This window comes from Aulonocara sp. 'chitande type north' Nkhata Bay, linkage group LG3 (assembly GCF_057382095.1).
Source record: "Aulonocara sp. 'chitande type north' Nkhata Bay isolate Kocher_YH1m ecotype deep benthic linkage group LG3, A_spYH_male_GT1.1, whole genome shotgun sequence".
Lineage (NCBI taxonomy): Eukaryota > Metazoa > Chordata > Actinopteri > Cichliformes > Cichlidae > Aulonocara > Aulonocara sp. 'chitande type north' Nkhata Bay.
In genome coordinates this window covers 37,104,979-37,130,092 of record NC_141346.1, presented here as the reverse complement: position 1 = coordinate 37,130,092, position 25,114 = coordinate 37,104,979, and the positions used below count along the sequence as shown (strand labels likewise).

The window sequence follows — 25,114 nt, the reverse complement described above, 5'->3', positions numbered from 1 at the left end:
GGGGCAGACAGCATGTGAATGCCAGCAGGATGCAGTGCAGCTCAATACAAAAATCACTGCATTTATTGATCATTTATAAGGTTTTTTTCCCCTCATAACTGCAGTAATAGTGTGTTGGCTGGCATTAGAGTGAAAGGCGTTCATGTTATTTTGTCCACCCTTCTGCCCTTATATGATTACAGGCCACCTGAGGCCAAGCCCATCTTTTTTTTTCTCCCTCTCCACGGACCATTTCATTGTCAGCAGTCCCACGGTGGCATTATGTTTAGCCATTTCAGTTCCCTCGTCTCAGCGGCTGCTCAGTCACAAACCTAATTGTAACCACAAATAGTCGCGCAGTAGCTAAGCTTCTTCAAGTAGGTTAATGGACCAAGCTTAGTGTAGTTAAACGAAACGCCTCAGTTAATTACAATATTAATCGTTCTAGTTTCCAAAGACGTCAGGGGTGACAGAATAGTGTGTCATCTCAAGAGGAGAGCAATCGGGATCTGCTCCTCTTTCAAAGAAATCGAATCCAGCACAACGCTGAACGATGAGGGGATTTTCACACCGTGAATGTCGGATCAAACATTTGCGTCAACATGTTTACTGTGAATGACAAATCCTGATATGAAGACAATTATACTGTATGGTTGTGTGTGCATATATTTATGCCTTTTGGTCTGTATTTCTTAAGATGTTGAGGTATTTTTTTTCAGTCTGCATGAACAAAAATCATGAATAAATCTTTTTGTTTCTCATATAATTTGCCTGAGTTTGTTGTTATTTGGTGCTTGATCCTTTGCTGTGTAGTTTAGGACAGCAGGAACTATGCATTTTACCTGCAGCCTAATTTTAGAGTGAGGAATAAGATGGCGTGAGCTGCTGCCAGTGAGAGCAGTGCAGGGAGGAGCTGCTTTGCCTGGGGTTAGATTGAGCTGGAGCCAGAGGGGAGAAGTTGTCAAAATCTCAGAAATGGGTGTCTTAATTTTATTGACTCATGTGGGGTTTGTTTTTTGTTTTTTAAAGAATACATGACTCAGTTGTTTGAATTTGTAGGTAGGCTGAAAGCACAGAGGCCTGGCTTTGCCATTGAGGATCATTAACAGCAACAGGTGCATTGCACAGGCCATAAAAACCTCTCTGCTGAAAGGAGGCGTTATTGACATACTTCCACACCACTCACGAGCCCCCTCATCCCTACCCGCGGGAGACCACCCCGCCTTTCACACCTTTTTAGGCCCAGAACCTGATACCCACGCTGTCGGTTCCCATACTTATTGGGGTGCGGTCACGTGTGCCACTTTTGACCAGGAAAGGAGCACCGGCCAGCAGGGTCTTCTGGTAGTGGGAGCACCACCTCCGCACAGGCACCTCGCACCAGTGGAGTCTGGTCTCTGCAGCCCCTAACTCTCTCTCTCCCCCCGCGAAAGCGAGACCTCTAAGTCTCAAGGAGGTTGTTTGGCCTCACGGCGTCATCTTCGTCGTTTCTATTGCTGATTATTTTTTTTATTACCAATAAGCTGAGGGGGACGCGTAAAGTCCTGACTGAGGCGGAACCATGACAGCTGTCGAAACCCAAATAACATACACCAACTCCTACACGATCCAACATGAAGACGCGTACATGACCCAGGAGGAGGACTGGGACAGGGATCTGCTGCTGGACCCCGCCTGGGAGAAGCAGCAGCGGAAGGTAGGTTTGGATAAAGCGGTTTCGAGTAGCGCTTGTACCGAGGTGCGTAATTACGCACAGATCGAACCTCTTCGCTCGCATTCAAGTCAGTGAGCGGCGCTTTTAAAAAAAAAATGCTTTTAACACGTTAACAAGGCAGACTGAATTTAATTTGGGAGTCAGTGGTGTTGGTCTAATTGTGTGAAGTCTAATATGAAACTGCGCCTTCGCTGGCCTCACACCTGGCACTTCAGTCCTGCTTGAAGCTGTGTGGGCAGATATTTTAGGCTGTGGAACTTTCTCAGTGTTGTCTTTCAGTTACCCCTGATTGCCTTGCAGACTGTCTAAATATATTACCACCTCCCGGAGGTTTTTGTTTTCTTACTTTGCCTGCGTTTTTTACTTAACTTTTAAAGTACATGCGAGTTTATAGGGATATAAGGACATTAAGCCAACCTGGAGATAAGGATGCAAAGGATGGCGTAAAAGCAGAGGGGAAATACTCACAATAATTATACCATTTGTTAAGTTACATTAGACCAATATAAGTATGCCTTTTTTAATTATCTATACCACAACTTCCTGTTAAAACAGCCTGTTATGTTACTGAGGAATATTACATTTTATGACTTAAAAAGTAAAGCAACAACTCTTAAAGTATGTCTTTAATCTTATTTTTGAAACCCATACTGAACGAGAGTTGGGGCGGGGTGGGGTTAGGCCAACCTTTAAGGTCGCATGGAGAAAGAGCATGACAGGTGTGTTTAATGAGCTGCTGGAGCAAAAGTCAAGTGACACAGGTGATGTCTGGCACGGCACACTGGGACAAAAACAACACTGGCAAAGGTTAATGAGCTACACTTTTGTCTTTGAGGTGTTCACCTTGCACACAAATGACCCACTGCGATGTTTCAGTTCAGTGAACAGACTGAACTGATTTTCATGTTTGGTATTTTTGATCCTAAGGGTTTGTAATTGGTCGCCATGTTGGATGACCACAGCCTTCACCTACCAGGAAGCCCGGGCTGGAAATAGCCATCAGGAAGATTTCTGTTTCATATAATGAAAGAGAGCTACTAAAACATATTCAAATTAAACAGGAAGTTTCAGCTGTTTGCCGCACCTGACTCAAAGTCATTAGCCTTCTCTTCCTAGCTGGCATGTCAGAAATGCAAAGGGAGCAAGGATACATTCAGTTAACATGATTTCATAGAGATGTTAATCCTGTAAAACCAGAAATAATTACCAGCAAATTTTAAGCTCGATTTTTTTTTTTTTTTATTGAATCTGGAAAAAAGAGAGTAAAAATAATTGTGCATATATGAGAGTTAAGTTGTATCATTTTTAGCTACATTTGGCTTTTTTGTATAATTTATTGCTCACAGCCTGTTAAACAAAGACATGTTTTAATATAGTCAAAAGAAACTCATAAAATGTGATACAGTTAATGTTATAAGGTTTCACTTTTTTTTTTAAAGGTTTTCTTGTGTTGCTGTACAGTTTGGCTCAAGAAAAGTAAAAGCTGAGACTTTGGCTTCAGCTAATGCAGAGACGGCACATGACTTTACTCTAAAGATGACACATTTGGACAAATGAGGTTTAAATCAGCAATAGAACCTTCAAAAAGTTCAACATAACTTCCAGCTGCTGTTTGTGTTCAGCTGAGCTGAAGAGAGCAAAAAGAAAAATCACCTTTGTGAAATATGTCTAATATTCTTTTTGAGTATTTCAGGAATCGCATGCTTCTATTCCCATCTCTGACAGTTATTGAAGTGTAGGGACCGTGCTTGCTTCCATATCCTGCTGTACTCAAAGACATAACCTAATCTAACCTGTAACCAGCACCTAATCTGGGTATAGATCAGTGAAACGGGCACATTTTACGGCATCAGCTGCAGTGAATCTGCAGAATTCTTCCGTCAATGAAAAATGTCTCCCAGAGCTGAAGCGCAGTGACAGGCTGAGAGACCTCAACAGATGGTAGCAGAGAGGAGAGAGAGAGATGGATGGCAAGGCTGTTAAGTATACACCCCGGGTTGGTTTCATAGACCCACAAATAAACGTCTTCCTAAAAATACTTCTTAACTTGCTTGGCTCCAACTTGCCCCCCTCCCCCGCTTACTTTCTCTTTATCGCTGTGTCTTTTCTTTGAAAACTTCCTTCGCCACCATTTTTGGAATATTTGCACATCTCTTGTGATTGTGCCTTTTTTAAACTGATTAAAAATGTTGCCTTTCTTACTTTGTCTCATGCGGACCACCAGCCTTTTACGCTCGGGGTCATAAAACAGGCCTTGAATAAACCTCTACAGCCCAGCGAGTCTTTAGTCTTCACCCCTCATCCTCCCCGGGGAGCCGGTCATGGTACTCCACTGCCGTCCTTGGCATGTAAAATCTAGCTTAAGGAGCTGATATCAGCCCATAAATATAGCCGGCGCTTCATTCTGCAGTGCCGAGAATATGAAAGGGAAGCCTCGAAGCACCTGTTGTCTCCTCTGTCCCTGAAATTTCAGTGGAAAAAGCCGCTCACCACTTGCTGCAGTAGTAAAATGTTTGTCAACACACAGTGATGCCGAATCTGATACCACACATTAGAAATGGTGTGTGTCTGAATTGTACATGCTGACACTGGTTTATATTTATCATAGAGCATGGCTCCTTCTTTGCTAACTAAGTGATTCATGACTTGATTTGGACGAGGCATTTGATTTAAGAGGAGCTGGCAAAAATTGTGTTAGATATTGCATCTAGGGGAAAGCTGTCGGAAGGAAATATGAGATATGAAAGGCCGGAGTGATGAGATCTGGCTGCATCTTATCTTGGCGAGCTTCTCTCCTCAAAGCAACTATAATCCTGGAAATAAGGAGGGCTGATCCAAGTGGATGGAGGAAACCGGTCCGGTTAGAGCCAGAAGTTCTTTTCGTGGGCTTTCGGAGCTTTAGTGATGTCTGCCTCAAACAGATGACAGGCTGACAGGTCCAGCTCCACCGCATCTGCAAAAAGAAGTGATTGCTGTAGGCGCAATCAATATCTGTTTAAAGATTTACTCTCACTGCAGAGGGCTGCAGAAGACTGCGCTCACAAGAACACATGGAATGGCTTTTTATTTGAAAAGGCGATGCTTTCGTCCTCCTGTGCAGTAGATCCCTCTGTTGGCACGCAGCACTGAGCTAACTAGAAAGTAGAAACTATCATTATGCTAAAAAATAAATAAATGAATAAAGATTCAGTGCTATGACTTAAGTCATCTTCTGTTTCACATTGTTAAAGAGTTCAGCTGCTAATTCACTAAGTAAAGCTGCCTGGTGACGCTCGTGTTAGCAGTAATCTAAAAATATCCATTACATGAGGTTATCAGCAGCCGTGTGCTTAGCTGACCTGTTAGCAATAAAAGCTCAGTATACGTACACACAGAAGAAATTAGACTGGGCAAGTTGAAAAGTATTTAAAAAGAATAATAATCATTTATTTTTCCCCGCACTGACACACTGTTGGTAATATAGGAGAGGTGGCTTAAACTGATACCTAGTTTTAGCCTAGCTTCCATGTGCCCACACAGAACTGTCTGTGCAGCCGTACTAAAGACGGATCGATATCTTAGGCGACTATAACATTCAGTATTAACCAATCACAGATAAGAGTGGTGCCAAGTCGAGCTGTGTCTTCTAGTTAAGTTGCTATTTTTTTACGATCAGTAGCTGGTAAGACTCCGTGATTTTTTTTCTCTCCCCTTTTCAGTATTTTCCCTCAACCCCTAACCAGTCTCAGCAGATGGCCCCGCCCCTCCCTGAGCCTGGCTCTGCTGGAGGTTTCTTCCTGTTAAAAGGGAGTTTTTCCTTCCCACTGTTGCCAAAGTGCTCACTCATCTTCTGATTGTTGGGTTTTCTCTATTATTGTAGAGTCTTTACCTTAGAGTATCAAGCCCCTTGAGGGAACTGCTGTGATCAAGTGCTACAGTAATACAATTGAATTGAATTACACTAACACACTATTTTAATCGAGATCTAATGAATGGGTGTTCGACGAAGTATCGGGGGAGGACAAGTTCTGCGTGATGAGGCCCAATCAGGAGTAAAATGCAGGTATCTGTGTCATCTCCACTCCAACACAACACATCATGTTCTTGTTCTGCAAACAGAAGCATAATTAGAAAAGGGGAAACAATCATATAGAAAAACCTTTTTCACAAATCCTGTTGGAAAACACACTAAATCTCTCAACATGTTAGAAAAAGAGAAATCTGCAAAAAATTTGGGCTAAATTTAATCAGTTCCCCCGTGCACATCGAGGCCTTTGTAAAAACGCAACAACAGCCTCTAGACATGTTTTAAAGTAGAATTCTATTATTAAGTGGAAGCCTCTCATAGTCTATCATATCATAGTGTTTGTTTATTTTCATTTTCTACAGCAGCACTGAGTTTGTCCAGTCATCTCACATTAAGTGATCTTCAACCTAATTCTAAGATCAGATCTTTATTTAACATCTTTGTTGTCATTGTTGCAGAATCAATGAGAAATTGTTTAGCAGCACAGATCTAAACTATATATTAATAACAATATAAAAATATACACTCTCACACAGACTTACAATATGGTGCAACATCATAATTATGAACTCTGCTTCTAAGATTTGCAGTGAAACATTTGTTTTCTCTCTGCTTTCCTGTTGCGTTACATTTTCTTTCACACGGTGCAAAATGAAGTGGTCCAAACAGCGTCCACCATCAGAGCCAACTGTTATGACGTTAGATTGAGTAATGTGATATTTACCCACTCAGCCTAATGTAAAGTCCTTCTGTGTGGGCCAGGAGAGATCTTAACAGGCTGAATAATCCAGTCTATTCTTGTCTAATCTCATTTTATTACATTTCAACGAGGGATCACCAGCGTGGCAGGCAGACCGGGTCGTTGATATCTCATACTTGATGCTCGGAGACGGCGCTAAAGCAGTGGACCTCCTCAGAGACGACGATTTGAAAAAGCATCATGCGGACATTTATGTTAAAAAATGAATCTCCAAAGATTAGCGACATTAATTATGCCTTAAATGTCAGCAATGCTGCAGCACGGCTCCACATAAAAGCTACTTATCAACTTTTCAATGCTTCAGCAGCCTGGCTGCTGTCTGCTACCTCGATGCTCATCGTTAAACTCAACAATCACAGCATCATCGAAGCATTTGCATCATATATCATCAAGTGAGTTGATGAAAAAAGGTAACAGAATGGAGCAGAGAGTCTTTCTAGAGACTTCATCTGCTCCACTTTATAATAATTTGCATCTTTATTGCAGATCTGATTTGTAATTTGGCTCATCAGGCCCCCTTTACTCATCCCTGCTCACCGCCTGTGCTTCTCTACCTAATCCCAAGATGCATCTGAGAGAAGAGGCATCTTACGTTCCCCTCCCATAATTCACTCAGTCATGTGACATGTGAAGGAACAGTAACACCGCTAATGTGATCGCAGTGTGTTTTAATTTCCCAGACCTGTGGAGCTTGCACTTATTTAGGAGCTCAGAGGAGACGTTTTGGTGCTCGCAGCCAAAGAAAAATTGACAGGGATGCCATCTGAAACATAGTTGCTGCTTCTACAACACTTTATCACAATAAAGCCCTTTGTCGTATCTGTATTGATCACTAAATAAGACATTTCTTAAAACAAGAGAATTGCCCTGCAAACTTTGCAGAACTTTTTCAGTTTTACTCTTAAATTGTGTCCATGTATACCGTATCTGTTTTTGTGCACCTGTATGAGAGCTCAACGTAAGTGGAGAGGTGAGAGAGCCCGCAGTCAGATCAAATAGCAGTTGCTATTCCAGAAGTTGTGTCCATGTAGGGAGGCTTCTATAAACTGCTTTAGTGCAGGCGCAGGAGCCCGAGGAGGCAGTGGGAATGGCTGAGGACTGTATCTCTTATGTGTGTGTGTGTGTGTGCGTGTGTGTGTGGAGGGCTACTTCTTCATGGTGTTACACTGTATGCACTGCATGATTTGTGAGTTCTTGTAAGGAATGAAACAGTCTGACGGCAGAAAGTTGTTGCAGAGTCTTGTAACGGTAAAAGCAGATACATGATACGAGCATGGTGCAGCGTCGGAGTCAAAAGAAGAAACGGTGATTGATGAGCTGTGAGAGCCGCCATCTTGATCTAATCACAGCCTGTATGGAATAAAAGGGTTTAAAGTGGTAGATGAAAACTGCCGGAGTGACCACGGCGGTGCTGCCTTGCAGTTCTGTGCATCAAACTGAGCTAAAGCAGCACGCAGGTATGTTTGAGTTTCACACCTCCCAGTTTCAGCTGTTCGTACTCCTCAGGCTCATTCCTGGTGTTGAAAACGGAGAAAATGCTGCATGAGAGAAGACAACAGAAGCCCGCCAAGCGCCGTGCCCCTCGGTAACTAAACACACCTAGAGGACAGATGGCCAAACACCTGCAAAATGTCACCTCAGGTCCAGGCAGTGTGTATGCTATTGAGTTTTCATGTAGTAATGAGACGAATGAGACACCTGAACCTGTCTTTATAAAAAGTGAGCTAAGCTCATAATGTTAGGGCTGAGTGCTTGCTGCATGCACTGGATATTTATAGGCCGCAGAGGATGAGATGGTGAGTCTGTGCCTCATGATAGGACTGAGGTCACAGGGATATCATTATGTGCTTTATAATGGCTTTAAAAGCTGTATGCTATTCTGTGGAGGCAGCTCCAGTTTCAAATACCAAAAACCAAAGCAAAATAACAGAGTTATTTACTTAACTGACAGTCAGCTGTAAATGTATATATTTTACTTTATTAAAGGTTTTAAGACGAGCTTATGGGTCGAGTGTTGCACAGCAGCAGCCTCCAGGTTCTATATTCATGCAAAATGACTTACAGATGTTCCTATTAAAACGGCGTCTTTATTAATGTCTGTGAAGGTTCTCAGTCATCCAGGTCATCGTAGTCAAAGGAGCTTGCAAAGAAAAGCGTCTGGACTTCTTTAAGTTGCTTGAAGACGTTTCACCTCTCATCCGAGAAGCTTCTTCAGTTCTAAGGTCAAATGGTGGAGAGTCCCAGATATAAACCTAGTGGGAGTTTCCCCCCACAGAGGGACAAAAGGACCCCCTGATGATCCTCTAATCACCTGAGACAAGGTGGGAAACTGGGCGTCCCAATCAGCCAGAGTTTCGGGTGTGTTCATTGTGAAACCTGGCCCCACCTTATCATGCGAATTCCTGAGGTCAGATGGCCCAGGATGTGAGTGGGCGTTAAGGCGTCTGGGAAGGGATCTCAAAACGGACTCTCCACCATTTGACCTTAGAACTGAAGAAGCTTCTCGGATGAGAGGTGAAACGTCTTCAAGCAACTTAAAGAAGTCCAGACGCTTTTCTTTGCAAGCTCCTTTGTCTTTATTAATGGTTAATGTCGAGAAGAGTTCTAGCAGGTCATATTTAAAAGAAATACCGAAAAGAAAATTAAATGGCAAGAAAACGTAATTTTTATTTGACTAATTTTACCCTCGTGTGTCCTTCCGAAACAGATGTGGGCTTTTTATCATCAGCCTGCTCCAATGATTGCTTATGTCTGAGCTCACCACATGGATGCAAACTGAGGAATGACGAAGCAGCCGTCATGTGTGCTCATTCTGGCTTTAGCTTCACAACCCGCAAATAACAAAATGAAACCAGAGTTGTGGGATCGCCTGACTCGAGGATTCAATAGCCTTTTTGTGGTTCTCTAATGGAGGCCGAAGTCAAAATCACAAGGTCATCTGTGACTTGCTCTTTTGGCTAAATGAATGCTGAGAATTGTAGCTGGGGCGCATCTACTAGAGGCAGCCTCGGATCAGTTTCACACACCGTTTTTTTTTTTTTCACGGTCGAGGTTTCTGTCGAGATGGAATTAGCTGACCCCAGATCTGCCTGGAGAGTTTTGCCTCTTATTACAGAGAAAGAACTTGCCTACTGAAATTAGAAACAACCCCCCGCCACCACCACCACCCCCCCCCCCCCCCCCCCCCCATCCTCAGTCGCAGGCGCACTGTCATAAATCCTCCGCAACCACTTACACCAATTTATCTCCCCTCAGTCTTCAAGTCCAGAGCTCATTAAACGACAAAAGAGTCGACATGCAGCCACCGTGAACCTGTACACTCACCTTTATTCTCCACCATCAATCACACAGTCAATTCACCTGCTCACTCATGTACCAAGAAAGAGGCTGAAAGCTGTAATAGAGTGAACAATGCAAGATAAGGATTGTGTGTGTGTGTGTGTGTGTGTGTGTGTGTGTGTGTGTGTGTGTGTGTGTGTGTGTGTGTGTGTGTGTGTGTGTGTTGCAGTGCCAGCAGAAAATAAGGGTTATTATATACACCCCAGCTGACAATTTAAAGTAACAGCACTGTGAAAAAAAACTTTTCACTTTGATTGGTAGTTTTTCAAGTAATTAAAGTAGTACATCAGACATTGCTTCCACATAGCTGGCAATATAAAGAGAGCTTTACAAGACTGCTGGCTGGCTTTTGTGTTATCTGGCATGAAAGTTCACACTGAAATTCATATCAGCCACAGGATTAATCAAGTCCTTTTGTTTGCACTGTGAGTTTGTAGTTTTGGGTGAAATTACTCAACAAATATTGGATGGTTGTCATTTAATTGCTTTTTGTAATCTCTGACTCCTGCCACAGTCAGTTTAGAGCCAAATACCACAGACTGTATGTAGAAGATGGATGTAGCCACTAGGGATGTCACCAGAGCCAATACTTATACTTTTTGATGCCAAAATCCTGAAAACACGGTGGTACTGTGGAGACAACACGCCACTACAAGTATTCTTGTGCGTCCTTACATGATGAAGGGCACCCACAAGCACAAGGAAAAACTACATGTGGAAGACGGCGACTAGCAAAGCCGCTGAGATAGCTTTGCCCCAAATTATCGATAGCTGGATATGGAAGTACGTTGTGTTATGCTGAAACACACGTTACTTTTTTGTTTGAGAGAACTTTGCCGTTTAGAAATCAACCAGCGCGCCACATGCTGAACCGTTTGTAGTGGCTAATGTTGTGTTGGGGATGTAATGAATCCCAAAGATTTAGTATTTGGTGCTAATATGAGTAGAGTTAGCTTGTTCCTAATTCAAGATGAAATTAAAGAAAGATGAAACAAAATGTGTATTTAGACAAAAAATATTCCTTATCAACATTATATTTTATTGACAATAAACAATAAAACGTTAGAATCTTTGCCGAGTAGCCTGCTAATGTTAGCATTAGCTTTTATTGTAAACATTTTACAATATGGATCAAAGCTGACTTCACATCAGTAATGCAGCTGTCTCAAACTAAACATTATAGTGTATTTCAGGATAAAATGAGAAGGATGACACTTTGTACCTTTCTAAATATGAAGTTAAACTTACTATTATTTAAACAGATCTGAATGTTGGCCTTTTAGCTGCTTTGCTAAATTGGAAGGATTTCCTTCCTTGGTCTGAAAAACCAAAAAGTTTGCATATTGCAATTTGGAAATCAGTTATTATCCGATGATGTGGGCGTCCGTTCAGCATGTAAGGGTAGACTAGGACACATGTAGCTTTATACTGCCCCCTTCAGGTCTGGAAGACCACTTCGGTACATACCCTGCCAACGGCTACGTTACCAAAGAAAAACAAGTACCGTAAGTATCGGTTCTGGTGACATTCCTACTTTGTATATATTTTATATATCTTGCTAATTAGCAACCATTTTGTGAGAAACATGGCATTTGGCACTGACTACTAAATGTCTCTTATCGTGAAATCCCAACTAGCCACTATAAATCATGTTAGAGGTCACATGACTCACATTCTGAGGTCTATAAATTTTACTTAATTAATTAATTTGATGTGTAAATGTAATTTTCTCATAGATTTACATTTACAACCAGACAACCTGCCACCTGCTGGCGTTTAGGTGGGTTTTGAAGATACTTTAAATTTTCATATTTCAGACCAGAAGTTCTCCATCCATCTTTCATGCATCTGTCTCTAATGATTATGTTCCCACAACACTGCAAGACAATCATATGATGTACAATATACGTGATATCTCTGTCACTGAGGAGAAAATGTCCCTTAAAAGTCCCAAAGAGGCAATTATGGATTCTATATGTTTACTTCACTGTAGTTCCATCTGTGTGGGCAGCATTATTGTCTGCTGATTTTATTACCTCTGATTGGATTTCCCCTGCTCTCTGCAAGTTTCTTCTTCTGCACTGCAAATTAGTTAACTTTACCCTGGATCATTTGATTTGGTTATTCGACCTCTCAGGACAAACTGTTGATAATGATGATGGCTGACATCGGCCTGTTGATAACTGTATTGCATTGTTGTGGCTGAGTTACTTCGTGGCAGACAGAGAAGCTTATATAAAAGCATGAATCACAAAAAGCTACCAGACAACTTTAAATCATTTGTCCCCGAAGACGCTGCAAAGTGAACTGAGATGACGTGCAACTGAGGGAAATGCCAAGAATCTGTCCTCTAAATAATTGCGTTCACTTTTCTGTCCTTTCTCTTCTTTTGTCTTTTTTACATAAAACCAACATTTTGAAAAACGTGCATCTGTGCTGCTGCCAGCATTTCCAGTTCACATCGTACACTCGTGCATAGATTGCGCTTGTAAGGGTATGCTGTTAAATTCTGGCTGGCATTTGTGGCTCGCATCATCATTCTGGTAGTGCAGCAACCTGGAGCCACGCAGCAGTGGAACACAATGTGAGGCAGCATAATGGAGCCGGGAGGGACACGATGTTTCCCCTCCTCCTCACGGAGTCGAAGCAATTAATATGACAACTCAGACAGATGGTTGTGTCAGAGCGAGTGATTGACTAAACCAGGTTAGCCATCCTGTCCCTTGGGTGGTGTTCAGACATGGACACACAATAAATGGAATACCTGATCTGGAAGCGACTGCCAATCTCTAAGGTGGCAAACTTGAGTGCTCTGAATCCGATCAAAATGCAGCACATGATGCCGCTTATCCAATATGTCCATACAAAACTCATCCTTAAATCTTTAAACGTTACCATAATGGGTGGAGTGCTGTTGTCTTTCCCCACCTGTTCACTCACCTGTTAAAGTCCCACGTGCACCCAGCATATCTCACTGGCATCTGGCACCTTGCACACACTGTCACACACACTGACTGGACGAGGTGTCCTAGTCCCTTTTATCCTCTAAACGCAGGCATAAATCCACAGGTTGGGACGCACCGGTGTTGCATTGGCGGCCAGCGCTGGCCTTGTTGTCAGCAGGATCTTTGGGTATAAGGCTGTTAATCCTTCACAGAGAAGCAGCAGAAAGGAAGGCTGATAAATTCATGCCGGGTACAGGTTCAGACCGAAAATGCAACTTAGAACTGCTCGTGCAGTACTTTTACCTGACACTGGCTGATATCCATCCATCCAGTAACTGCTTAACCAGTTCAAGCTGGAAAAATGTGAATCTTCATTTGCTTTTTCCCCAAATATGAGTCACTGTTGGCTGAGTCTGTTGCTTTATGCAGTTCTTTCTTTCAAATTCAGCTGGTGCCAGTTAACCGTTTCATCCGGCTTTGTTCGTCCACTGATTATTTACTTTGATTAGCTCGTTATTTTCCTTTTTCTTAACAGATATGAATTGAATTTTGTGTGGTTTGGTTTTATTTGAAATCCAATCTAAGCATGTGTCACAGCAGTGGTCAGCTGGCCTGTTAGAGGTGTGTTTAGGATACATTACGTCATTTTCCCAAATCATCCCCGTGGCATCGAAGTTCAGGGCTCCGGATCTCTTTTTGAGGGGTGGGGTGTATTTAAAGACTATAAGGGGGGCGGGTGGGGTGAAGTGCTGGTGGTTCCTAAATATTGGTGACACCTGTTGTGTGTTGTAACCGTTAGCCTCCTCCACTTCAGTCCTGTCACTTTATCAACTCTTAAAACCTCGGTGGAGGAACTTGGTGCAGTTGTTGTTTACTAGAGAGCTCTGATGTGAGGAAAGTGATGTCAGACACACATAGCTGAAAATATAGTTCCTCATTGTAAAGCTCTAGTTTTGCCATTAAGAGGCTGAAAGGAAAAGATGATGTTTCTAATTCTCTCCATTAGGTGTAGCTGACAGCTGAACACCTTTTTATTAGTGTGGATTTGAGTTTGCCTCTCTCACACACACACCAACAGTCGTAGTTTCAGAAGTGCTGTGATTTTCTTCTTTACTGACACTTGTTTGAGATGACGAGCCTTGATGGGAGTGTTGTTTGTCCACTCAGAGCTCATATGGCTCAACCGCGGCTGTTCCAGTCTGTCAGAAGTGTCGTGATTGAGGACTTACATAAGCGCCGTCAGTGTTTTCATGTGCAAATCCTGGAAATGTCATCATGTCAGCAGCTCTCCAAAGTATTTTACAAATGTGAACAGCGGCGTCGATGCAAGAGGCTTATTTATTTGGGTTTTTAATTTTTTGGTTTTTGAGTGTGATCAAGAGGAGAGCTCGGCAGTGCTCACAGAGAGCAGGCTGTGCACTTTGGCCATACAGTGACACAGAAACACAGCCTGTGACATTTCCTGCTCTCTCTGTCAGTGTAGTTAAATCACAGCAGCTTGTGTGGTGCAAGCAAACCTCACAGAATATTTTACTGAGTTATTTATGCATTATATGTAAATTAAACCAAAAACTGATGACGAGACGGATTATTGTAGCTTAAAAACGCAGCGAATGAAATGAGCAGGAGCAGTTCAGGGGTTGTGTCTGTGTGTGTTTTTAATAAGTACTGACCTGTGGTCTGTTGACTCTGGAAGCTGCAGCTTTTGATTGCAGAGGGGGAAAGGGTGCATCTGCTGCTCTCTGTGCAAACAGTCATTGCTGCCCGACAGGTGGACTGACGTGCTCGCGGTTCAAAATCGACACGGCTATAAATAGATTTATGGCTTTTGGTAGTTTTCAGAGCAATAATTGCATCTTCAGTGCTCACAGCAGTATATACATTATTTTTATTGTCTTCCTCTGAATTTAATCTTCCTCTGGATTTAATCTTAGCCCTGAATCACAAGCATAAATACCTCGTAAATAAAAGAGCGCAGTGTTTTCATGCATGTGAGTGAGCTGTCACCGGTTTGTACATGGGTGCTGAACAGTGTGACCAAAGGTAGCTGTAGTGGACAGGTGTGAATGGGGTCCCAAATGTCAGCCCTGCAGGCAGGCTATTTTTAAAGTGGCACAGACATAAATACCTGGGCTAAATTAAGGCTGGGCACATGCAGGTGTACTGTGGGAAGACTGGCTCTTTCCTTTCAAACCACACGAACAGATTTTTATATAAAACATACTGACACAACATCATGTGAACACTTTCCTCATATGTTTGACTCATTTTGGATAATTTAATAAAGTCTGATTTGTAAACGCTGCTCAAACTATCATCAAAATGAATGATTAGCTGCAGTATGAAACTGCACTCTCATTGGATAATAAACAACCACAAGTATTAGCCAATAAGCATGGGGTTTCACAGTCATACCTGCCCCTTGTCGTCACATTGGGGTGGGGGGTGCAAGCAGAAATGCTCAGAAACTATGAGTGATGCCACAGGAGCTACGCTGGGCTAGGCCCATCTAAAGAAGGCAGCCACTCAGTCTCTTTACGTCCCATGACTTTTCTCATGTTTTACTCTGGACTATTCACCTGATCTGGTTGGGAAAGACCTGTGATTGGCTCCACTCATAAGCTCAAATCCTAAACATCCAGCGCAGAGACTCCACTTCAGTCACAACATGCTGACAGGTTATAGATTTTCAACAAACCCTTTGCTTTCTGTACTATGGAGAACTCAGACTTTATAGAGCTGGGCTCAAAACACTTTAGTTACAAACCACAGGACAAATGCTAGAGAATGAAAAAGAATACTTTTCTGTGCACCCTCACCATTATTCTTTATTTAAACTAACGAAAGTTGAAAGAATGAGGTTAGGGGCTTAGAGTTGAGCGCAGCAGTGAAAGCGTCCTGTCTTCCTCCATCATGGCCTCGCTAAGTGATGCTCTAAAACGCAGCACTTACTGACAATAACAGAGACTTCCGAAAATGGTTTACAATCGATTTAACTGCTTTTCTACCACCAAGTGCTGCCAATTTGTTTTTCTAATGCTCTGCTTGTTGTTTTTAATTCTGCTCCACATCACAGACCTTATAATTTCCCTCCACAATCAGCAGATTAAAACGCACCAAATCTTAAGACTGGCACACAAAGAAATGCAGAGATGATCTGCGCTGGCAGTGTTCCCTGTAAGCCACATCGCTGTGCACATTTTTATTCCAGACAAACATATTTCTGTAATTGGATCAGCCTCGTGTGATCGAAGGCACTCATTAGTGAAATCAGCTACTGTAGACTTTTGTAATTAAATCTAAACACTCTTTTGGGGAAAAAAAAAAAGGCCTGCAGCCAGCGACGCAGTAGTGCAAAGAGGTGAGGTGTAAGCTGAGCTTGTCCTGAAGGTTTATGTAATTATGCATCTTATTAGAAGTGATTTATATTTATTTATCTATGTATTATTTTCTTATTTATTTAGATTTCCTTAGGAGAGGCTGAGGCAGAGAAATGGAGCTATGAAAGTGCAAAGACAGGGTTGATATATGTGGAGCAGCACTCAGTCTGGACTAATCATCAAGTCAACTACAGCTGACTGTGTGTGTGTGTCTGTGTGTGTGATGGTCAGCTGTGGAAGGCTATTTTGTGCACGCAGGGCGCTGAGATTTATGCGGGAGGTAAACTCAATATAATCCCACTTTACGGCCGCCGTGTCATGCGGCACTCACTTTATGATGGAAGGCTTTTCTTAAATGTAACCTCATTAAAAGAAGCATTACTAAAAGCATCTCCTAACGTTTGACATATCGACATTCTAATAATCCTTCATTTTAAATATAGTTTTATAATCATTAGCCGACATTTTTCATAATAGCAAAAAGGGTTCACAGCTGGAAGATGATGTTTAAGGTGTCGGGGAAAAGAGGATGTTTTTGAGCTTTGGCACTGATTCTTCAAATTATAATCAATCAGTCGTCTTGATATCATTTTTACATTCATGTCTTTTTTAATGAAACGTGAGAATCGTCAGTCTGTGTTCCTACCCCCACCTATGGCCGAGCTCACGAGGGTTAATATGTGAAAGAATGATACAGTAATGTGCTTCATATAAAGAGCAGCAGGCAGGGCTCAGAGGGGAGCTGCTACTCCTCTACCTTTAAAGGAGCTGGCTGAGGTGGTTCGTGCGTCTGATAATGATGATGCTTGTTCCAGAGTGAGGTGTTCTACCTACTGGAAGGAGACCAGGACACTCTGGAGAGAGTACATCTTCAAGAAGGTGTCTATGGAGCAGGCGGTCTGGGCATCTCTGGTTAGCGGTCGTGCTGTCATCTACTGGAGCTAGAGCTCCAGCTAGTGGCAGCTAGCTCCTAACATCTTAGCAGCTAACGGGCATTGTGTAGTCACAAAGTATGAATATTAACTCTAACCAGAGGTTGTTCTGCCACTTGCTGATGAGGGCACCAGCCTTTAATCATCTAGTCTACATTAGTCGTGCTTATCCCTCCAACAAAGTAATTAATCTGCATCTTCTGCTAGCATGTGCGTTCTTTTCAGGAGCCGTAAAGAGCTTGCGGTTGCGTCAGCTCTGTGATGAACAGCCTGGGTAGCTGACATTATCAGGAGCTCATAGCCCGTTGAGATGGGAGGAAGAATGTGTGGGAACGTGTGTGTGTGTCAGATGTATTTGGAGGGTGGGGGGTCTGCAGCCCTGGGTCTCCTGGGGGGACGTAGTCATGACGGGCATTCAGCTGGGCTACACTGTGACCTCATTTTACAAGTAAAAAGGTCCCAGCTGAGCTGAGCCAGGACGGACCAACAGGTGCAGACAGACAGAAGAAAGAAGAGGGGAGGGGGGAGGATGCTGGGATGGAGGGTGACTTCATGCCGGCGGACTTTGACGACCACCACAGGCGTTACAGCAGACCGAGGAGGGGCCGGCTGGCGGGTGGGGGGAGATAATGAAGCGGTACAGCACAGACGGAGAAAAGTATCAGCTGTAGTTTCACATGTGTCACAGTTAATTGTTGTTTTTTTATCTGAGGCTCATGCAGCGTTTTGGATTTAATGAATCTGTGATTGTGTTTGTGTCTCCAGGTTAAGTGAATCCTTAATTTCACTTAGCGCCACGTCAGCTTCTAACAGCTTTCCCTTTGATGTAGACGCGGCATCACCCCTCTCATCTTTCCCACACTTTCTCAAGTTATTATTTTATATCTCATCATATTCTTAAATCCATTCCTTCCTCCTCCTCCTCCTCCTGTCTTGGACTCTTACAGTTCACCTCAGGAATCCTGCCTTCTCAGCTGTCCACTGGTGTCCCATGGCAATCCGATTTAGCCTCCGCCACCTCCCCTCACTCCTTGCCCCTCCCCTCCCCTTCGCAGCTCTTTCTCCTCCTTTTCCACCTATTTTAGCCTCCACACCTACCGCCCACCTCCCTGTCTCCACCTCCTCCGTTCTCCGTCACACACCTCCTTGTCCCCTCTCCAGTTTGGCCGGGTGGTCTGTGTGTGCTGGATTAGGAGTCTGTCTAAATTTGGTCATGCATGGCAAAGGAGATGAGCACCTGCTGGTTGGACAGGCGGTCTCTTCTCCCCTCCAGACCCTTACATCAAATTACAGCAGGGCTTGGGCATTCCTGTCACTCCTCTCCTCTCCGCTCCTCCGCTTTGCTGCTTCTTTGTCTACGAGTCTCCTTTTCTTTGACCTTCAATCTCAAATTCAGATTGAATCCATTTTTGATTTCCAGGTGTGACAAATTTAGTTTCCAAATGTCCAAATCTGGCAAAAGACAGTGATTCTAATAGTAAAACTACTTGTACTGGAGTATAAAAATACTTGGTCAAAAGTAAAAGTTTTCTTCTGTGCGATTACAAATTAGCCCAGATCGCACAAAACACTAAATCTCACAGAATATTTAACTAAATCCAAACAGCTGGTCAATAAAACCCAAAACACTGTAATGGGACACATTTAAAGTAGCTTAAGATGGAAATATTATGCAAAGAAACCAAGTCTCTAATTTGCATTTAAATAAGGTACTTCCACTGATGACCGTTGATCCTAAGATCACATCAAAAGTTCTTTTTTATAGTCTTCAAAAAAGTTTTTTTTTTTTTTTAAGTCAAAAACATGCATTCGAACTCATAATGTTTAGGTAATCATTTTTGGCCTTTTTTTAATGTATACATGACCCATGAATCGCCTGAGCCTAAAAAAGGCTTCTAGTGGTGATCAAGTGTTGTGAATACACATAACAGACAACTTAGCAAAGAACCGATTTTAATTTGTATCTTTAGGAAATTTGTTATTAGCAGCTTCTCGTAAAAACACACAACTTGTTCCCATTTATTTAGCTGAATTTAAGCAAAATACCAAAGATTCCCAAAGGGCTGTAAGCAGAAACCTTGGCATGGTGTGCAGTCTCTCCTTTAAAAAAAATAGGAAACTGGACTAGTGGAGGACATAAGAAGGCCTCTCAGGCCTAAGATGCTCTCTGCAGCAGATGGACAGTATTTGAAAGTCATATTCTTAAGAAATAGGGGGGAAAAAACCTAGCAAAGATCTGATACAGGACCTCCATTCGGCTCTTCAGGTACTCCATTTAGTGTCTCAGTGGAAGGGTGGCTGTGAAGAAGCCATTCTTAAGAAACATGATGATTGAGGTATCCCAAATTGCACAAGAACTGGACTGAAAATCGATAGCAACAGGTGTGATGAAGTCACGAATCCAGATTTTACATCATCGGTATGTGCACAGGTCAGGAGAGAGGTACAACTGTGAGTCTGCAGTCACCCGTAAAACGCAGTGGACCCTCTGTCATGGTTTGGGCTGTATTGCAGCCAGTGGTGTTGAAGATTTTGCCAAAATTGAAGAATTATGAGCACAGAAAGTACCACCAGATTTTGAGCACCATGTAATATCATCTGGAAACGGCTTCATTTTTCAGCAAACAGACTGCCATTGCAATAAAAGCTGTTGTGGATTGGCCTCCTTAGAGCCCTGACTTCAACACTGTAGCAGTGTGGGATCATTTCGACAGAGAACAGAACAAAAGGCAGAAACATCCAAGGAAGAGCTTTGAATGTCCTTCAAGAAGCCTGGAGAACTATTCCTGCTTAAAGAAATGGAAAGACTGACTAAGAGAGTTCAGACTGTGTTGAAGAATAAACGCGGTCAAACTGAATATTGGCTTCTAAGCAACTCTGTATAAAGTATATTATAAATCATCACATGCTTACATTGCATCCGTTTAATTATAAGAAACTTTCAGCCCATCACCAGTCTCCTCCAGGAAGGAGAGAAAATCAGTGTGAGTGAAGCAGAGCCAGCCCTGAAAACTCTTTATGTAACGGTTTATCTATAAAATGTCAAAAAATGATGAATATGTTCAGTTTGCATTTACATAACAGCGGGCAGAAAATCATTAGAGCTGTGAAACAGGAACAAGGAAATTTGCTTCAATTAGTCATCAGGTTAATTCATTTTTCACTCCATCAACTAATTAGATAATCATTTCAGCTCTAGAGCACATGCAGAGATGAGCAGTGTCTACTCTCCCCCACATGCTGTACTTTCCCTTCACTCTAATTTGCGACTTTTTCTCCTCTTCCACTCAGACATCTCTGTCTTATCTGTGTCTCTGGTACTTTGCGTCTTTGCTTTTCTGTCCGCGCAGGCAGATGCAGACGCGAGGCCCGGAAGCTCATATAGGCATAAACACACACCCACTTACTTTAAAGGGCACATGCATTTTGATTCCTGGGCTATTTAATGTGCTTTGCTGTGTTGGGAAATTTATGTTTTTACCTACTGAGCACAAACCCTGTTTCATTGCTACTTTATACATCTCCCTCTCTCTCTGTGTCTCTCCTCACTCCACCCACACAATCATCTGTAGTTAGTTATTCAGCTCATGTACTTATTCTGCTTCGACACCCCCGCATCCTCCAAACCCTGGCAAAGTTTTGGCTCTACAGCAGAAGCCCTAACGCACACTCACACCCCTGAGTTTGAACACAAGCGCACACACACGTTTTTGTTTTGTTTTGTTTTTTTCAGATTAAAGCTAAACAGCATGGAAAGCCTCTCAGAAATACCTTTCAGCAGCTGATTGATTGATTGAATGGCGCACTGAATTGTCCCCTGCACGTACGCCTGACGCCATTAGGCAGTTTTCCAGACAGACCGAAGGCAAGCACTCAGCGCTTAAGAGCCATTTCTGTCTATTACACACGCCACCATCACTCAGTGAGCAGCTTGGTTTCCAAAACGGGTGATTTGTAGCTACTGAAAGACGTATCGCCCGAGTAAAATGTGTGATTTTTTTTTTTTTTTTTAATTTATTTTTTAATAACAGGTACCTTCCTGAACACTTGCAGACTTCACTTTACTGCACTTGAATGTCCAGCTGTTGAAATGGATGGCGCTGATGCTGAGGAGTCTTTTGCATGTGTAACAAATGACCATTGAGCAGCACAAGTTTGTTTTATTTATTTATCGAGGCTTCAGTTCACCAGCTTAACGTGGCAGCCTCTACCAGGAGCAAACGTATACCTTCTAACTGACAACTGGCAGCCCACTGGCAACCCCAGCAACTCCCCCCACCCTTTCCACCTTGGTCTCTCCCAGAATCTTTAAATAGTCTTCAGACCCCCTGGGACACATGCTAATCAGCAGAATTAGTGGCTAGTATTATCTCTTTATCCTCATCATGTGTCTGGAAAATAGAATCATTAAAATGTTCAATAAATAATCATTAAATATTTAAGAGTTCTCATGTGAAAGTATGTTTCGTGGTGTGCACATGTTTCCTAAAGTGCAGAGTCCTAATTAAAATGCAAACGTGTCCAGATATGCATCCATTATTAGTTAAACCAAGCATACAAATGACTCAAACACCTCTTGGTAATTATCACATGTTAGTTCTGCAGATTACACCTGTTTATTACAGTGAGCGTCGTTCATCCTCTTATGAATTCATCTGGGAAGTTCCACAGCTTCAAAAAGCACACGTCAGAATGATCTGAGCCCAAAGTCAGATTGAACTAAGATCAAGCGGCCGTCAAACTGACACAAGTGTCAGAGTGTGACTGCGCCCGCTCTCCCTCAGCAGCCGCAGTCGCAGAAAGGTCACAGATTAAAGAGGACAGCTCGGGCCTCGCTAAGCATTTTGTGACCCCGGTTTCAAAGGGGAAGCATCAAATTGTGTGTGTAAAGTTTGTAAAACCGTGTGTTTCTGGCTCTCTGTGTGATGTATGTGTGTGCGTGCACGGCAGGTCAAGTCTGTGAATGCAAATGTGTAATATGTGGTACATATGACCTGTGAGCCTCCGTCTCTTCTCTCCTTTAGACCTTCACAGCTTGGTGTAACTCCCACTTGAGGAAGGCCGGGACACAGATTGAGAACATTGAAGAGGATTTCAGAAATGGCCTCAAACTCATGCTGCTGCTGGAGGTCATATCAGGTGGATGTCATTGAGAGCACACACCCATGCATGTATACACATTTAAAAACTGAATGATACCGGATCACATACTTGGATTTGGCACATCCTTGTGGTAAGAAAAGAGCAGATCTTTTGCTATTTTGGTGACACTTCTTTTTTTTTTTTCTTTTTTTTTTGTCATTTTCTTTGTAGAATGAGACTGATGTTGATTACTCAAACTCCTAAACATTGTTGGTTTCACTCCCACTCTGTACCTTCTTCCATCTATAAAATCCAGCAGTCATCATCACTTTATATATAATTTTCTATAATTCCTGTCAGACTATAGTAATGATTTACTCATTTGCATAATGATGGAGAACAGCAAAAAAATCTGTTTTAAAACAGTTAGTTGAAAATAAGAAGACTGTATCTCAAAGATGGAGACGTTTAAAAAAAAAACAAATAAAGTACTTGCATTCTTTCTTGTGGCCACCAGGGGGAGACTGAACAAAGTCTGACTGTAAAGGAAATCTAAGAGGAACATTAAACTATCACTCATGTGATTTTATGACATCAATGAAAACTTTCAGTGTTAGTTTCTATTTCAAGTTTTAAGTCATATTTTTTTAATTTCTGACTGTTGTATCAGAAAGAATCATCTAACGAACATAGAAACTTGTGGTAAATTTTAAAATGTATGGCTGAATACTTCCGTCGCTACCTGCCAGCAACCACGTGAAACTCATGAATCCGCGCTTTCTAACAGTACGTGTGTCAAATGTTACCAGTGAACGCTGCAGGATTACAGCTTTTTGGAGTCGGATCATTCTTTTTAATAAACTCTGTATAGGATAAAGTAGGCGGTTCTACCTTGTGATTGACTGGTTCGCAGCATTTCCCTGGCAGGTCTACTTGTCTTTTGTGATGTCTGGTTTAAAAACGAGCAAACCAAAAAAAACTGAGATGGTGATGATCAAAATCCTGAGCTAGAATATTGAAAACTGTAGACTACATAGTAACAGGTGGTGTCACATTGGCTACATCTCTGCAGGTTTCATGAATGGAATTACTCTTATAATTCATAACTGTGTTCTTTGGTAAATAAACTAACACAAACAAGTAAAATTGAGATCACATGTTCTTGGAGATGGTGTATTTTTCCTTGACACTTAGCTTAAAAAATAACTACTGATCAGCTTGATGGACGAGCTAATAAATCTGTTCCTCGTCTTTCTCAGGTGAGAGGCTGCCCAAACCCGACAAAGGCAAGATGCGTTTCCACAAGATCGCCAACGTTAACAAAGCTTTGGACTTCATCTGCAGCAAGGGGGTCAAGCTGGTGTCTATTGGTGCTGAGGGTGAGACAAGACCTTTAAAATGAGTCTGAGTTTTATCTGATTAATTCATCAGGATCTGCTAAGACGAGTAACACGCGTCCGTGTGTTTGGTTTTGTAGAAATCGTCGACGGTAACGTGAAGATGACTCTTGGTATGATCTGGACCATCATCCTGCGTTTTGCCATCCAGGACATCTCTGTGGAAGGTGTGTTTCCATAAAGCAACACTGAATTTTTTAAGCTTAAATTAACTTTTTTAGTGGTTGTCACTTAAATAGTGAGATAATGCACGAGTTATGAGTTTGCAATTAGTCTTTGCAAGAGTTTGGCCAAACTGCTGGAGCAGTCACCATGCCTGAGCACAACAGACAGAGACAGTTGTCTGTGTCTCAAATACAGTCACGTGAACGCAAAGTTAAACACATCTTGCTAGAATACACAAAATCTCTGTGTGTTTATTTGTTTCTTTGGCTGCCAACTCCTCCCACACAATCAGGAGCTGAACAACCAAACTTGGCACACAGGTGCATCTCAGGCCCCTGAAGCACCGTTTTCAGCTTTACAACACTTTATAAAAGCACCATATCATTTTTATTTCACAATAATAACATTTAGCTTATATCCGCAACTCTTAATTTGTGCATAATGTTTTATGATGCCAAAATGTTGCCTGGCAACCACCTAGCAATGAGCTAAAATGACCTGTGTTTTTGCCTTTATGCACTTTATGAAAGCAAACCAACAGCACGAGCACTGCAGCTTGGATATGTCTAGTCAGTCAAATCTGTGAAGGGCATTCTGAGTCATCTTCTTAGGAAATGAGATAAACCACACACACACACACACACACACACACACACACACACACACACACACACACACACACACACACACACACACACACACACACACACACACACAAGTGTATATATACTGTTAAAACTGTAGATGCTCATATTCAACATCTCCTTGAGACTTCTCAGCACTCAGTTTCAGACCATTCTACTCTCAGCTCTGTATGATGTCACTAAGAGCAGATATCCTAATATGGTCATCTTCTGTTTGCAAAGGAAAGCCAATCAAAGAGGAAGAGGAAATAAAATGTCTAGTTTCTGACAGAGAATGAACCAAGGCCCAGTTTTAGCTAAATAAAGCTTATTTCAAACTGTATGGTCATGCAAAGCTATCTTAAGTAATGTAATAATATCTTAAATTGCGTGCACACTAGAAATGATTTGCAGCACCATAGCAACCAATGACCACAGAAAGTGAATGACATGCAGCAGAGCTACAGGTACCACTGTGGACAGGAAGTGGGCACGATCAGAAGTAAACTTTAGCCAAGCAACTGAAACGACTACCCATGAAAGTTAAGAACCACGATGATTGGCACATGACCTGGTAGTAAATATATTAGAGGGTCACCTAGGCAACGGCAGCCTGGAATATCCTAAGCAACCAGCCGCGGGCTTCAAAGCGATGCACAGAGAGTGAAGCGCTTCCAGTGTGGATGCAGTTGTAGAATAAAACGATGAAGCTGGAAATGAGTGTAGTAGATTTAATGCCTTTAACTCTGTGCGTGCGTGTGTGTGCGTGCGTGTGTGTGGGTGTGGGGTGAT

General features: G+C 42.3%; 1 protein-coding gene across 1 annotated transcript in view; it reads left to right on the top strand.

Annotated features, from left to right (window-relative positions):
* The first annotated feature begins 1,273 nt into the window (after positions 1-1,273).
* The window catches only part of actn3b (actinin alpha 3b), a 36,973-nt gene continuing 13,132 nt past the window's right edge, over positions 1,274-25,114 (top strand). Inside the window, exons 1-4 of the mRNA XM_086279042.1 lie at positions 1,274-1,675; positions 22,080-22,194; positions 23,397-23,516; positions 23,615-23,701. Of these exons, the coding sequence (XP_086135168.1) occupies positions 1,541-1,675; positions 22,080-22,194; positions 23,397-23,516; positions 23,615-23,701 (457 nt within the window). The 5' untranslated portion in view covers positions 1,274-1,540. The remainder of the gene's footprint in view (positions 1,676-22,079; positions 22,195-23,396; positions 23,517-23,614; positions 23,702-25,114) is intronic.